At 36.1% G+C, this 15,155-nt stretch overlaps 1 protein-coding gene across 1 annotated transcript in view; it reads left to right on the top strand.

Annotated features, from left to right (window-relative positions):
* The window catches only part of DGKB (diacylglycerol kinase, beta 90kDa), an 873,198-nt gene that overhangs the window by 178,576 nt on the left and 679,467 nt on the right, over positions 1–15,155 (top strand). The window contains exon 3 of the mRNA XM_010862153.1: positions 12,961–13,037. Coding sequence (XP_010860455.1) covers positions 12,961–13,037 — 77 coding nt within the window. The remainder of the gene's footprint in view (positions 1–12,960; positions 13,038–15,155) is intronic.

Genomic DNA, 15,155 nt, shown 5'->3' with positions numbered 1-15,155 from the left:
GAAACCAGAAGGGAAAGAGACACATGTACCCCAATGTTCATTGCAGCACTGTTTATAATAGCCAGGACATGGAAGCAACCTAGATGTCCATCAGCAGATGAATGGATAAGAAAGCAATGGTACATATACACAATGGAGTATTACTCAGCCATTAAAAAGAATACATTTGAATCAGTTCTAATGAGATGGATGAAACTGGAGCCTATTATACAGAGTGAATAAGCCAGAAGGAAAAACATAAATACAGTATACTAACGCATATATATAGAATTTAGAAAGATGGTAACAATAACCTGGTGTACGAGACAGCAAAAGAGACACTGATGTATAGAACAGTCTTATGGACTCTGGGAGAGGGAGAGGGTGGGAAGATTTGGGAGAGTGACATTGAAACATGTAGAATATCATGTAAGAAACGAGTTGCCAGTCCAGGTTCGATGCGCGATACTGGATGCTTGGGGCTGGTGCACTGGGACGACCCAGAGGGATGGTGTGGGGAGGGAGGAGGGAGGAGGGTTCAGGATGGGGAACACATGTATGCCTGTGGCGGATTCATTTTGATATTTAGCAAAACTAATACAATTATGTAAAGTTTAAAAATAAAAAAATAAAATAAAATAAAAAATACAATATAGTGCTCTTTAAAAAATATTTTGAAATAGTGATAGACTCCCAGAAACTTACCAAAATATATGTACAGGAGTCTCCATGTACCAGTTGCAGATGGTTATTTCTTATGTAACTACAGTTTATAAAATTCTCTCAAAACCAGAAAATAAATGTTGGTATTATCCACAAAACTTATTCATCAGTTTTACATGAACAGAGTGCTTCTTTTAAAATACAAATTAGAAAGGGTTTTGCCCATATCTTGATTTTTCACAATAGTCTGCTCTAATCTTGTTATTTTAAACCATAAACTTTCTGCAAGCTGATAATCCTTCTTACCTTATAATATTTCTCCATAGTAGTTGAAATCTCTTAACATACTATATTTGTGTATAATTTTTATCTTCTATCTTCTTGTACTAGACTATAAACCTGATGAACTGGAATATTTTTGGTTTTGTGCAATAATATATTCCAGGGACTTAGAATAATACCTGTTCTAGACAAAAATATTTGGAAGAATAATTGCACACTTAAAACTGGGGCTTTTGTTTTTGTCTTTATCTCTGTTTGTTATGAAAGACCTGTTCTTTCTCCCTGAAGTATATTTTATATAAACATTTTGTGTTTATTAGTTCATTAAATACTGCCCATATGAGTCCAGTGTTATTATCTCTTCCCAACTCCACATTCATGATGTCTCGTCGAAAGCTTGAAGTGGCCATGATGGGAATATTTATAAGAGCTAAATCAGCAAGCACATCAAGTCAGCACCCTGTATCCTCAGTAATTGTTAAATATTTGCAAGCACAACACTGAATCTGGACAGTCAATTCAGCCACCAATTAAAATTCTTAATTAGAATTGTTTTCCTTATGAATTTTGTGATATTGTATAGATGAGTGGCTCAAATAAAAGTATATATTTTCCATTTCCTTTCAATACAGTGTGTATACAATATACATTATTTCACAGGCTTTTAGGACAGTATCCAGATGCATTCAGTTTGTCAACAAAATTCTCAGGTATTTTATTTATCCAAGATTCTCTCCTACGAATATCCTGTCTAAGACATCACGGCAGTCACACATCAAGAAGTTGAATATAGGTAGATGAAGAAGGGAAGAAGTAAGAGCAAATGCATAAAAGTGTTTTCAGGATTAGTTGTTTAAGAGCATTATCAGCAAATAATGAATATTAAAAGGAGAAAGGAAATTTTCTTCATAGTCTCAAACCAATAGTTAATTCTGAAATTAAATATTTGTCTTTCTGGAAAAATGGCCATAGCTACTGCCATGCCTGTAACCCTTTTCTCTATGATATTATGGCCTTCGCCTTATAAGTTAATAGTAATCCTGAGAAATTTGCAAGAATATGTGGAGAGGAAACATACACTGAGAACAGGTGAAGAGTTTATTTTATATCTCTTCCCTATGTAGTTGTATCATTAGAATATTCTTCTCAGAATGTTCTTTTAAAATACAAGTGTACAGGTTTCTAGTGGTGCTACACCGTGACTCTTCACTTTTAACAAGTTACACTTTTTTTTTTCCAGTCTCTTGGTGCTTTTACTGTAATTTTCATACAAGGAGATGTGAACTTCTGTCTCTTGATGACTAGTTCTCCAAATATCTTATTTTATATTGCCGTAGGTGTTCCTTTTCTGCTACTGAATAGAGTGTAAGTAGAGCATCTTCTATATCACTTGAGGAATTGCTTTAATAGCAATATCAATTTCTGGATTTTCAAAATACCATTTTTTGGCCATTGTGACTGGAGTGAAAGTTCAAAAATGTTTAAATAAAATGTTCTAGTATGATTTTATTTCATGGATTGAAGCTAACTGAGCAATAACCAGACTATACACAAACACACAAACACACCACACACACGCATAGGAAAATGCAGCAGGGACTAATTGCTGATTAATTCTCAATTTATTTGTATATCTTTTAGAGAATCAGAGCTATAGTTAATTCAACCTTATCTGAATATGAGAATCATGTGAGAATCTTTTTAAAAACTCCTGGTCTTTGAGATCCATCCCAGACCAATGTTTTGGGCCCAGGCATCAGTATACTTAAAAGTTACACAGGTGATTGTAAGATGGATCTAGGTTTTAGTACCACTGGATTAGACAAAAAACTGTTTTTGTTGGACAAAGATAAAGCTTTTTGTTGGTGTTCAGTTGCTAAGTTGTGTCCTACTTTTTGAGACCCCAGGGACTGCAGCACACCAGGATTCTCTGTCTCCCAAAGTTGGCTCAAACTCATATCCATTGAGTTGGTGGTGCCATCCAACAATCTTATCCTCTGTTGCCCCCTTTCCCTCCTGCCCTCAATCTTTCCCAGCATCAGAGTCTTTTCCAGTGATCTGGCTCTTTACATCAAGTGGCCAGATGATTGGAGCTTCAGCTTCAGCATCAGTCCTTTCAATGAATATTCAGGGTTGATTTCCTTCAGGATTGACTGGTTTGATCTTGCTTTTCCAGCACCACAGCTCAAAAGCATCAATTCTTACTTGCTGAACCTTCTTTATGGTCCAACTCTCAAATCTGTACATGACTACTGGAAAAACCATCACTCTGACTATATGGACCTTTGTCAGCAAAGTGATGTCTCTGCTTTTTAATGATTTATCTAGGTTTGTCAAAACTTTTCTTTCAAGGAGCAAGTGTCTTTTAATTTCATGGCTGTGGTCACTGTCTGCAGTGATTTCAGAGACCCCAAAAATAAAATCTGCCACTCTTTCCATTTTTTTCTCCATTTATTTAGCATGAAGTGATGGGACTGAATGCCATGATCTTAGTTTTTTGAATGTTGAATTTTAAGCCAGATTTTTCTCTCTCCTTTTTCACCTTCAACAAGAGGCTTTTTAGTTCCACTTGACTTTCTTCCATAAGGGTGGTGTCATCTGCACACCTGAGGTTATTGATATTTCTCCCGGCTATCTTGATTCCAGCTTGTGCTTTATCTAGCCTGGCATTTTGCATGATGTACTCTGCATATAAGTTAAATAAGCAGAAGGACAATATACAGCACTGATGTACTCCTTTCTCAGTTTTGAACCAGTCTGTTGTTCTATGTTGGGTTGTAACTTTTACTTCTTGACCTGCATATATTTTTCTTAGGAGGCAGGTAAAGTAGTCTGGTATTCTCATCTCTTTAAGAATTTTCCAGTTTGTCATGGTCCACACAATCAAAGGGTTAGCATAGTTAATGAAGTTGAAGTAGATGTTTCTGAAATTCTCCTACTTTTACTCTGATCCAACAGATATTGGCAATTTGATTTCTGGTTCCTCTGCCTTTTCTAAATCCAGCTTGTACATCTGGAAGTTCTTGGTTCATGTACTGTTGAAGGCTGGTTTGAAGAATTTTGAGCATTACTTTGCTAGCATATGAAAAGAACACAAGTGTATTGTAGTTTGAGTATTCTTTGGCATTGCATTTCTTTGTGAGTGGAATGAAAACTGACCTTTTCCAGTCCTGTGACCATGGCTGAATTTTCTAAACTTGTTGGCATATTGAATGCAGCACTTTAACAGCATCATCTTTGACAATTTGAAATAGTTCAGCTGGAATTCCATCATCTCCACTAGGTTTGTTCATAGTAATGCTTCATAGGGCCACTTGACTTCACACTCCAGGATGTCTGACTCTTTTGCTAATTTTAAATACCATATGTTGCTAAGGGAAATGTTAATTATCACATATAATTTTGTGCCATTTACAGATAGTCCCCAATTTATTAACTTATTGCTTTTTTGATTTTTTGGTGGTTCAAAAGAAATATATATTTAATAGAAATTCTATTTTGAATTTTGGATTTTGATCTTTTCCCAGGCTGCTGCTGCTGCTAAGTTGCTTCAGTCGTGTCTGACTCTGTGCGACCCCATAGACGGCAGCCCACTAGGCTCCCCCGTCCCTGGGATTCTCCAGGCAAGAACACTGGAGTGGATTCCCAGGCTAGTCACATGCAGTGCCTTACTCACTCATGATGCTGGGCAGTAACAGTGAGTTGCAACTCCCAGTCAGCCGCAGGATTGCGAGGGTTACCAACCCACATACTTACCACCAGTGTCTACCCATACCATCATTCGGTTTTTCACTTTCAGTACAGTGTTCATTGGAAGGACTGATGCTGAAGGTAAAACTCCAATGCTTTGGCCACTTGATGTGAAGAGCTGATTCATTGGAAAAGACCCTGTTACTGGGAAAGATGGAGGGCAGGAGGAGAAGGGGCGACAGAGGATGAGATGATTGGATGGCATCATGGACTCAATGTTTATGAGTTTGAGCAAATTCTGGGAGACAGTGAAGGATAGGGAAGCCTGGTGTGTTGTAGTCCATGGGGTTGCAGAGCCAGACATGACTGAGCAACTGAACCACAACAACAGTAATGAACATTGCTTGAGATATTCCACATGACATCCACCTAGCTTCCCAGGTGGCACTATTGGTATTGGTAAAAATCTGCCTGCCTATGCAGGAGACACATGAGACGCAGGTTTCATCCCTGGGTCATGAAGATTCCTTGGAGAAGGAAATGGCAACCCACTCCAGTATTCTTGTCTGGGAAATCCTATGGACAGAGGAGCCTGGTGGGCTGCAGTTCATGGGGCCTCAAAGAGTCAGACATGGCTAGCATCTGAATGCACATTCCACACTTTATTGTAAAATTGGCTTTGTGTTGGATGATTTTGCTGAATCATAAAAACTTTAATGCATATGTTCTGAACACACTTCCATTAGGCTAGGCTATGCTGTGGTATTTGCTGAGATATTAGGTGTCTTAAATGTGTTTTCAAGTTATGGTACTTGTAGCTTATGTTGGGCTTAGAACATTACCCCATCAAAATTGCATATATCTGTGCTAGTATGTTATACACATGAATGCTAACTCAGTACCTGTATTAGAAAAGTATGTCTAAAGTGTGTCTCTCTTTACACAGTTGCAGCTATGCAACCCTACTATTACAGGGTTAAAACAGCCGCTGCCAAGATGCTTCTGACTGGGCACAGGAAAGATTTCTAAGCCACAAATCTTCTTTGTGATAAAAGGGAAAACCTCTGCTGATAAGTCTAGATTTTGAAGGAAACTTTTGAAAACACTGAGTTGAGAGAACTAAAAGATGGCTTTTCTATAGTCCCATGTAACATGAAGATTAAAAGCATTGGTAGCCTCCTTCAGGTTATTTTTCCCTGAAAACCCCATGTCCTCACTGAAGTAGGGACCCATGGCATTATCTAGTTTGGCAAATAAAGGACAAGATTATTAATTTATTATGAGTTCTTTAAAACTTGTTATTTTTAAAAAATGGTGAATGAATTTGACAAGTTGAAAAGTCATGTTGTTAACCTGTGGAATATGATTGTCTTCTCTTATTAGCTATGACTGTTATTTGGACAGTAAAACTATTGGCTGTCCTGTGTCCCCAGGCGAGACACTGGGGACTTGCCTTTCCAAAAGGCAAGTAGAGGTTGCCTTTGGGTCGTAGAGCCAAGATCAGTAGATAGATCCAACCCAGGCTCCTTTGAAATTACTCCTTCGCTCTAGGTCTCAGATCATGTGAGGACTTTGTGTGTACCCTTGAAGGGGAGAGTGTCTGTTTCCCACCATCTTCTTCAACACCAGATGTTCTGGGGACTTGTCTTTCTAGTGCAAGGCTTCCAGGATGTGCCTTCCAGTTTGTGGGTCTTGACCATACCACATTTCTATCCCATCTATAGTCTTGTGGCTTCTTTGTATCCTTGGTTTTATAAGATCTTTTCTGCTAGTCTTTAGATTGTTCACATTGCTGTTTGCTCTGTAAAGAGTTGTAATTTTGGTGTGCCATGGGAGGAGATAAACTTCTACTCCACTATCTTGGCCCCTCCTATTTTGTTTGTTGTATACATAGATGACATATTCTTCATCTGTTAATTTAAGTCAGTAAAAAAATATAGACTATTTTCTTGTACTAGAAAAACAAGTAATATAATTTTCTGAACTCACAAAAGTCATGGACTCCAAAGGAGAAGACCTGGCTGTAATGGAAAATTCTATTACTTCTTTTTCTGTCATAAAGAGACCAGATTTATGTTATATAAAAGAGTTTGGATCACTATGTTACTCTCTTTTATCTGTGAGACTTTGAATAATAATGGCTTCTTTAACCTTGATTTTGTATGTGTTAAGTGGGGAGAAAGTTTGATTAAGTAATAAGGTAATTTTGAGTTTTAAATAATTTAAGATAAAGAACTTTGCAATCTCCAAAGCACTCTACACGTACAAACTTTAATTCATAGTGTCCATAGTATTCAGAGCATAAAGCAGGTATAGATTTTAAGAGAATTATGATGAGCTCCACACAGGGCAAATTGTTGTCTGCTACAGTTCAAGGTGACCCTGAGAGTTTTACGGACAAGGTGTCAGATAAATATGGGATACACTATCCTGGAACTTGATATTGAAGGGGATTCTGGGTAAAAAGAACGTCATGAAGAGAGGAGGGGCTCTGAAATCATGAGTTACCTTGGGAATTAGATGTCTGTATATTGTTGACAGGGAAGGCACAGAAAATGATTATTTGTAGGTAGCTGTAGATCATATTTGGACACATCTGTGATGCCAACAGGAGGAGCTTGTATTTCAGTTCAAAGGCAACAGGAAGCATTGAAATATGGTGATATGTTTGAAGTCTGTTTAGGATGGAACATGAAAGGAAGAGGCATTTATTGGATACTTGACCCTTTGCTATACACAGTGTTTCCAGGTCTGTGTCATTATTACAATTTTAAGTATTAGAAAACTGAGCCACAGAGGTTAAATATATACCCAGGGACATTCAGACAAGAGTTCTGGAGCCAAGACTCAAATCCAAATTTATCTGCCTTTAAATCTTTCCAAGACTCCATGGGACCTTTGCAATTAATCTGACAAATGCATGTTGAGTTTTTTTGGAATAAGGAAGCAAAGAGGCAGTGAAATCACAAAGGAAGCTCTCTTGAGATACAACAAATACCTAAAGAGATATGAAACATTCTATTTTTCAGCTGTGTTTTATAGGACCTTATAGTTTGATTCTTTTATTTTCTTCACATTGCCAAATACACTGATCACTTTATTTTTATGTCAGAATTATGTAAAAGGATTTAAATTTTCCTTGAAAATCATGTACACATTCAGAATGTTACTAGCTGTACATTTCTAAAATGTAACTAGTTTAGCTCTCATGGCATTAGATATTCTGTGACTCAGCCAAACTTGAAAGGATTCAGAGACTGAGCCCTTTAAAAGACTTCTGGAACAACTCATGCAGTAGAGCAGGTGTTAGAAAGACAAGCCAAAATCTCCTCTATCAATTCCCAGGTAGATTTCCTCCATTCAAGCATACATCAAAGGTATTTGCTGAACAAAATTACCCCTGCTTTTACACTCGGTACCACCTTGCTTTTTAGATCAGGCTAAGAGTGATGGCAATGGCACCCCACTCCAGTACTCTTGCCTGGAAAATCCCATGGACAGAGGAGCCTGGTGGGCTGCAGTCCATGGGGTCACTAAGAGTCAGACACGACTGAGCGACCTCACTTTCCCTTCTCACTTTCACACATTGGAGAAGGAAATGGCAACCCAGTCCAGTGTTCTTGCCTGGAGAATCCCAGGGACGGGGGAGCCTTGTTTGCTGCTGTCTATGGGGTCACATAGAGTTGGACACGACTGAAGCGACTTAGCGGCAAGAGTGATGGAAAAGACCAGCTAAAGTGAATCCATTCTCTTTGTTGTGGTTATTAACGTTAAACTACTTCCTCCTAGGATGGATATGCTAGTCAAAAGGCAGCAATTGGTATCCAGTGTTCTTCTCCAAGTTTCCTTTCCTAGTAGCCAGGGCCAGCTTTGAGGACTCTGGAATTAGCCCTTTATTTCAGAGTTGCCTCAAGTCACGAGCCTCCTTGGCTTTGTAGGAGACTCGGTATTTTGTGCTGAGCATCTATGCTGATTCCTTATTCCCAGGGTTAAACCAGCTGTTTGAATCTGGCTGCCCAGTATTTCAGTTGTCAATCTTTTTTGGAAGCTGGACCTTTGTCCCATTACAAATACGTATTAACTGTGAATTGATCTCCCAGTTCACAGCTGCCTGCCTGTTTGGCTTCCTGCCTGGATTTCTCAGCCCAGAATCTGTCACTGTGCTCTTGTACTTGAAGCTCTAATATTAGCTGAACTATGACTGAAATTATGTCTTTCACTCAGCTACTATCTGTTCATCTAGGCGTCACTTCCTTGGTATGTCTTCTGCTAGAGGGTAGGATGAATATAGTTATCCATCCTTTCTTCTTTTGCTGCTCCATTTTTTGTTTGTTTGTTTTTGTTTTCTGGAGGTGCCATGTGGCTTGTGGGATCTTAGTTCTCTGGCCAGCTAGAGAACTCATGCCCCCTGCGGTTTAAGCTAGTGTTCAAACCACTAGACCACCAGGGAATTCCTGCCCAGTATTGTTTTAGACAGACATGATTCAGAGTTGACATAAGCAAAAAGTTAGCAATATTTATGATTATAGGTAATAGGGTGAAATCCAGAAAAGCAACTGATATACAAAATAAGTTAGTATGTAATTCTCCTATAAAGGCACATAGCACACAGCAGTAGACATTTTACAGTCTAGCACAATTTGGGAATCCAAGCAGATGTGTAAACAATTTACATAAGGGGATTCTGTTTAAAAAGCATGAGGCTAAGACAAGATATCTGGAATGCTTTGATGTTCCGTACCAAAATCTCTATCTATAGAAGATTGGCTAGAAAAGTCAAGACCTCAGTCTTTGAAAGACTGGACCCAAGAGGAGTTCCTGGGACATGAATAAAAGAGCAAGATAAGCTTCCGGGTTCTAAACTAGATTATGGAGTGGGGATTGGATTGTGGGTAAACTTCAGATGTCAAGGCGTTAAAAATGGAACTTGAGAATTGGAAGAGGAGTACAAGTTGAGTTGATGGTGATTCATCTGAATATGAATCAGAGCTTCTTAAATTGTCCCAGACCCTGATCGTCACTGAGCCTCAGATCATGGAAAATGCAGTCATCGAAATAGAGATTTTGGCTTTTAATTCATTAGTTTATTCTTAGTGGTCTCCCTCTAAAACTATTCCAGTGTGAACTATGACCAGAAAACTGTTAAAAAGTGACAAGAATAAATTTGAAGGCTGTTGTCTTCTCTTGGGGTATTTATAAATGATTACTGAATGTGTTTTTCATTCCCGTGCATGCTTAAAATGAAAAGCCCATCTTCAGGTGGTATCTCTAAAGTTCTCTGTAAGGCCTGTGTATCAGAAACCAACTTTTTCTTTTTTCCCTTCAGTTTTATTATGGAGCTAAGCTGTGGTTAAAATTGTCCACTGGGATATATTCTACTAGGATTATTCTAGTTTTTACACATATGGATATATGTATGTCTATATATGTGTATGTCTCTATAGGTACGTACAGAAGGTTATACACCTAAATCTATAAGCAAGAGGAAGTAAAAGGTTTTGTCCTAACTTAGACTAGTGCCTTTATTATCTACAGAGAAGGATTTGAGAATAAAGAATCAGCTTTTTATTCTTTTTAACATAGCACCTGGTCTCTGAAATAGTATAAGTTTCTGCCAAGGTGCATGTCAAAGCAATTACTGTAATTTGTTGTATTTTAGGAATAGCTCTGATCATTTCAATCCAAATATTTATTGCAATTCTATTATTTCAGCTTTGTAATAAATTGAATGTTGTTCAAAAATTTAAAAAAAATGTTAATTTTCTTCTCTAGGGTCACCTACAATCTAGCAAGGGACACAATAAAGCAATTTAACCTGGAGCACAGTATGGAAATTGCTAGCAAAATATATAATGAAAAAAATTATTTATAGAAAGCTGCACAGGCTTTAAGCATGTTATGGTGCATGCACACACAAACACTCACACCAGAGAATCTCAGCCAAAAGACAAAACAGTCCATTTAAAAATGGTCAAAAGTCTTGAAGAGACATTTCTTCAAAGAAGATATTCAGATGGCCAATAAGCATTTGAAAAGATGTTGAAGATCATTAGTCTTTAGTAAATGACTACTCCAGTACAAATCGTAATCATTTTATCCATCAGTGCAGTTCAGTTCAGTCGCTCAGTTGTGTCCGACTCTTTGCGACCCCATGAATCGCAGCACGCCGGGCCTCCCTGTCCATCACCAACTCCCGGAGTTTACTCAAACTCATGTCCATCGAGTCGGTGGTGCCATCCAGCCATCTCATCCTCTGTCGTCCCCTTCTCCTCCTGCCCTCAATCCCTCCCAGCATCAGAGTCTTTTCCAATGAATCAAGTCTTCGCATGAGGTGGCTTTAGCATCAGTCCTTCCAATGAACACCCAGGACTGATCTCCTTTAGGATGGACTGGTTGGATCGCCTTGCAGTCCAAGGGACAAAAACTAAAAAAATAGCAAGTATTGACAAAGATACAGAAAAATTGGAACCCTAATATGTTTCTGGTAGGTGTGTAAAATAGTACAGCCCTGTGAAAATCTGTTTGGCAATTCCTCAAAACTTTAAACATAGAATTACCATATGACCCAGCAATTCTCCTTTTAGGCATATACCCAAAGAACTGAAGCATATATTTGAATAAAAACATGTATACATGAATGTTTGTAGCATTTTTATTCATGGAAAAAACTCAATTATGTATGAGCTGATGAATAAAAAATAAAATGTGGTATATTCGTAAAATGTCATATTTTTAGCTGTAAAGAGGAATGAAGTACTGACATGTGCTACAACATACATTAACCTTGAAGACTTTATGCTAAATGAAAGAAGTCAAACACAAAGACAATGCCTTATATAATCCCTTTTGTATGAAATGTCTAGGATATGGGTTTCTTTTTTGATGTGAAGAAAATATTCTGGAAGTAGATGGTGGTGATGGCTACACAGTGTTGTGAATATGCTAATAAACCAGTGACTTGTATACTTTAAAATGGTTAAAGTGGGAGGTTTATGTTCTGTGAATTTTATCATGGTAAAAAAGTACAGTCACAAACACTTAAAACTAAACACAATTTGCAATATAAAGAAAATTATAAATTCCAAATAAAAGTATAATTTGTAAAATATAGGCATCATGCACTTAATGGGCATCTAAGAGTGAATTTTCTAAGAGTTTTTCAAAAGCTCATTTGTAAATTAGTTGTTTGGGGAACTGGAAAATGTTTTATGGTGATTCAGGTATAACTGAATTTTGAGGGTAGGCAGGAAGGATTATATTCAAGTGCTGGAAAATAGTATCCACTCCCTATGCCCTAATAGAAAACTAAAAATCTGCTTATTTCCCACATTTTAGTTTCAAGCTCATTTTATCATTGTTATTTAAACTTGATTAAAACACAATGATACTTGTGTAATTTTCTTCTTTAAATATATTGTAATTCTTAGATTTCTTGGTCAAAATTGTATTTTGATATGATAACATTATGTTACCAGATTGACTACATACATTTTTATTACATTTATATATAATTTTTAAGCTCATAATTGTGATCTTTCATGACATGATTTCCTGTGTTAATTCAATTCTTTTTTTACCATCTTAATATAATGAAATTCCTTAAAAGTATAAAAATTTTGGAAAATCATGATTTAAAATACTTTTGGTAACATATCTAAACTTTTTTCTTAATTGACATAGGTAAATTGAGCCTTACAGATATTTAGAAAATTCTCTCCTGCAAAATACTAAGATGTATAGTTTGCCTCTGAACGGATACTATTTTTTTATCTATCCAGCAGGGCTATTTTTAGTTAATGGAGTGGTATATGGAAGGTGCACTGTGTATGGTAAAGTTCAACAAAGAATAGCTAGGTTTTCTGTTTTTTTAAAACTGTGTCATTCACTTAAATGTTATAAAGAAAAGAAAGGGGAAAAACATGCTACTGATTCATTATTTGCATACTAATTTGTATAGTAATAGATAGTGGCCCCATTCTTGGACAGGACATGTTTTCTTCTGTTTCTTTTCTATTTCTTTCTTTCTTTTTCTTTTTCGCCACACACACAACTTACTAGATCTTAGTTCCCTGACTGGGGATTGAACCTGGATCCAACAGTGAAGGTGCTGAGCGCAAACCTCTGGACCACCAGAAAATTCCCATTTCTTTCTTTGTGTGTGTGTGTGTGTGTGATGGCCTTTTCCAATTATATATCCATTCAAAAATGATAAAGAATGTTTTGCATATTTATCTTAAAATTTAGTATCTGGTGGTATTTATTTATATTTTAAAAAGTCTTTGTTTCTGAACTGGGTTATGCCAGCGTACTAGCAGATATAAACAATGTGTTTTCTATTTCTTATAGATTCTACAAAGAAATTAAAAGATGTTCTTGAAGAATTCCATGGTAATGGTGTGCTTGCAAAGTATAATCCTGAAGGGGTAAAGCCTTTTTTTTCTTTATTTAAGTTTCATATAGATGTTTGGAGGAGGGATTTCTTAATGAAGAGTTCTTGGAAATATATATTCATATCCAAAATGAAATTCATAATGAGATGCTATTCTGGAAGACACATTAAATGGTGTACTGCTTATTTTCATCCAAAAATGTTTTGCTAATGAAAATAGCATTTCTATATTGTATACTTGGAAGTGTATAGCTTATCTATAATATATGCTAGGTTCTTTTCCTAAAAGTCAGGAAACACTTTTAGATAGAAAAAGAGAGAAAGTGTTTCTGACTCTCTCTAAGACGTTACTTAATGTTAACTAAGCATCGGGGCAGAAAGTGGTACCTTGACTGAAGAAATGATGGATATAAGTGATCTATTACTTTAAAGAGCAAGCTTTGATACAAAGAGAGGAATTTATTCTTATCTTGTTTTTGTCTGGTACCAGTAAGCTTTTGAGTCCCTGAAATTCTTTCCCTATAAAAACGATGTACTGTCCAATTTCTTTGAAACCCCTTTCTTGAATGAATGCCTTTCCCTTCCTAATTATTTGTTAATAACCCTGTCTTTTATGTTAGCTGAGAAATGCTACATATTAAATGTTTGATCATCATTGCTCTAAGTTCTTTTGCACCTTTACCAAGTGATAGTTGGGTTTTATGAGAGTTAAACTGCCCAAATAGTTGGGTTGTATGGGAATTAAAACAAACTGCCCAGAACTCTTTTACCTGGATATATTATCTAGGTATTTAGACAGATTTGTTTGCTGATTAAAATGTGATTTGGTTTTTGTTATCATTGTTATTGTGGTTTTGAATGTTTACAAAATGACAGTTTTTGGCTATCCTTAATATTTTGCTTCTCTGGGATTTATAGAACTAATGTTTTAGTCAAAACTCAGTCTTTAAATTCTGACCTCCTTTTAGTATTTTCAAAACTTACTATTTTTATTATAATAATTACTCTCTTTCCTGTTATATTTTTATTCTGTCTGCATTCCAGTACATTACTATACTTTTTAAAACTTTTTAATCTGAGATTCATTTTGTTTTTTTTTAAAAATAAAGTTAATGTTTAGTGCCTACAAATGATGCAGAAAATAGACAACTTAAAGCCACTTCCATTTGCCGACATCATGGGGGAAAAATCACATATTTGCCCTCATTCTGCTCAGATTTTATTTTCCTAGATGCTTTAGAAAGAGAGAAAAATCTTGGCAGGTAAATTTGTAGAACTGAAAATCTCGAAGACCAAGAAAGCAGGGTTGAAGAGGTAAAAATGACAGCTTTACTGAATTGTTATAAGACCTCTAAAATTCAGTAATTATTTACATACTCAAACATAGTTGAAAACCTGCATGTACCTATTTATGTACAGAGAGAAAACCAGTTTTTTTCTCCCTAAAGATAGTTGTCATCTAGAAATTCATTTGGAATGTGATCTTGTTTGCAAATAGACTTTTTGCTTCAATTATTTCTTATTTAAAGGACTCTCAGGACTTAATATGACTGATAACTGGATTCATTGAGGTAGTTACTAGATTTGTTATTAGACGCATATGATGTCAGCCTTCTCAATAATGTAATACCTCTCCATAAATGCACAGACTTGCTCTTGTAATGCATTATTAAAATAATGAACAGTCGAAAAACAAAAAGTTAGATCTTTTTAAGACTCAAAAGTATCTCTAATTTGAGTAAAACCTCTCTCAAATTTTAAAGTTGATAGGTATTTTCCCTTCAGAAGAAAATTTAAAGTTTTTATGAGTCTTAAAAAACACTAGTATGTATTTTATAAAAATCAATAGGAAATATTTAGAAATATTCAATGTTTAGAATTAAAACTTCAAGGTCTAAAGATTCTGTTTGGTACATACCTTCATCAGGTTTATAAAAGTTTACTCTAATAGTAGGAAATAATTCATACTGTCAGCTCACATGTGTGAAAATATCACTCTCTATTGACTGGTCAAGTTGAGCTCAGAGTAGATATAGTTGGGTACCTAATTAATGTTCAGCTATACAAGAAAAACTAGGAAAGTGATTAATCTAGTCATGCTTTATAGTAAATGACTAATACTTTGTTTTCTAAAATAGACATAGTCTGTATC

Source organism: Bison bison, unplaced genomic scaffold (genome assembly GCF_000754665.1).
Source record: "Bison bison bison isolate TAMUID 2011002044 unplaced genomic scaffold, Bison_UMD1.0 scf7180017864479, whole genome shotgun sequence".
Taxonomy (NCBI): Eukaryota; Metazoa; Chordata; class Mammalia; order Artiodactyla; family Bovidae; genus Bison; species Bison bison.
The sequence above is the reverse complement of the archived record's forward strand: the minus strand, read 5'-3'. Positions and strand labels throughout refer to the sequence as shown.